The 1,360-nt window shown below is 48.5% G+C and overlaps 1 protein-coding gene across 1 annotated transcript; it reads right to left on the bottom strand.

Moving 5' to 3' along the window:
- Positions 1 to 685: 685 nt before the first annotated feature.
- On the bottom strand, positions 686 to 778 carry FOIG_16882 (uncharacterized protein; the record flags this gene model as incomplete). The annotated part of the gene is made up of 1 exon (XM_031218362.1): positions 686 to 778. The coding sequence occupies one exon, from the start codon at positions 776 to 778 to the stop codon at positions 686 to 688; it is 93 nt and encodes a 30-aa protein (XP_031051924.1).
- Between the last annotated feature and the right edge of the window lie 582 nt (positions 779 to 1,360).

Here is a 1,360-nt window from a genome sequence, read left to right as displayed (position 1 = left end):
ACACCTCTATCGAGAAACTGGCGTAGGATCCTCAACGAGGAACCCCCGAAGAATCGAACGCTTTTTGCATTCTGAATCTGACTTACGAGATTGCCCAGAACAAGTGGTTCCACAGTTGTATTTGAGGTGCATGTGTTGTTCTCAAGTCGCCTGATACACATGTCATACCAGCCCCGCATCTTAACGGCTCGACTGTCGGAATCACCCACTTCTCCCAGGATGCTGTTGTATGCCCTTACTTCTTGTGCGCTCCGGCTGGGAAGTTCTTCATGGTGATGCATGTGAAGATTCACTGGGTTTTCGACGTCTGACAAAGACTCATAGTCCACGAGAACTTCATTCTGGCCATTGTTGGACCACTCGGCAAGACAGGATGCCAGGTCGAGTGCACTTAGACGTGCATGCAATACAGCATCTTCGACTGGGCCGTACTTGGCCTTTACTGCCTTCTCAAGCTAATTTCATGGTCAGCGCTGCTGGTTTCCAGCTTTGAGAGGAAAGCTTACAATCTCACGGTCGCCGAGCGTCAGATCTGGAATAACATCAATGTCTTCCTTCTTGAGAGATCCGTTCAAAAGGCATTTGGAAAGGTCTTTCTGGGATGGAAAGTACTGAGATATTAAATCTTTGCACCTGTCCATGTCAGCCTTTGCCATAGATAGTCCGAAGCGGACCTGGCGAGGCTCTAGAATCCAAAGAACGCGGGTATTTGATCTCTGGTATGTGGCGTTGAATAAGGCACTAGCCGCGGCCAAGTTGTCTGAGTCAATGCTGTCATTGTAATAAATGACGAGATCCATGATGAATAGGTTTGCGGATAGGAATACTGATGTTCGACACGCGATGGTGCTGAAAGGTGATGAGGAGGTAGAGAGATGTAAAAGGATGGTCAGATTGAGAATATTATATCTTGTGGGTTAGTTGGCCTCGAGGATGCCTTGAGAACTGGTGGGCTGTGCAATGTGGGTACCTACATTGTGCTGGAGCAAGCCCCGCGAGGCGCCTAACGAATAAGTGTTGCCAGACTAATCGTGAGTCAGTCTGCCCAGTTACACAAATTCACAGATGCTGCATCCCTGTGACTAGCAGTGGCACGCTGAGCTATGACTGTGGGTGAGGCGAAGTAAATTGTTTGGGGCTTTGTTGCACTGCCTTGTTCTGAGATGAGAGAGCTGTGTCTGATGAAGAAGTGGGCGTGATAACTAGAGAGACCCTCAGCCTGCCCTGCCTGACCTAACGAGGTTCTCTTCAGATATAAGTACAGCTATTATCAATTCCGCTTACTATTTTCCCTCCACTTCTTATTCACGATAAGCCCCAATCGGTCCACTGGTTCTTATTCCCAGTCTCTCTCACTGTC

This window comes from Fusarium odoratissimum, assembly GCF_000260195.1.
Source record: "Fusarium odoratissimum NRRL 54006 unplaced genomic scaffold supercont1.277, whole genome shotgun sequence".
Taxonomy (NCBI): Eukaryota; Fungi; Ascomycota; class Sordariomycetes; order Hypocreales; family Nectriaceae; genus Fusarium; species Fusarium odoratissimum.
This window is presented reverse-complemented; position numbering and strand designations above follow the sequence as displayed.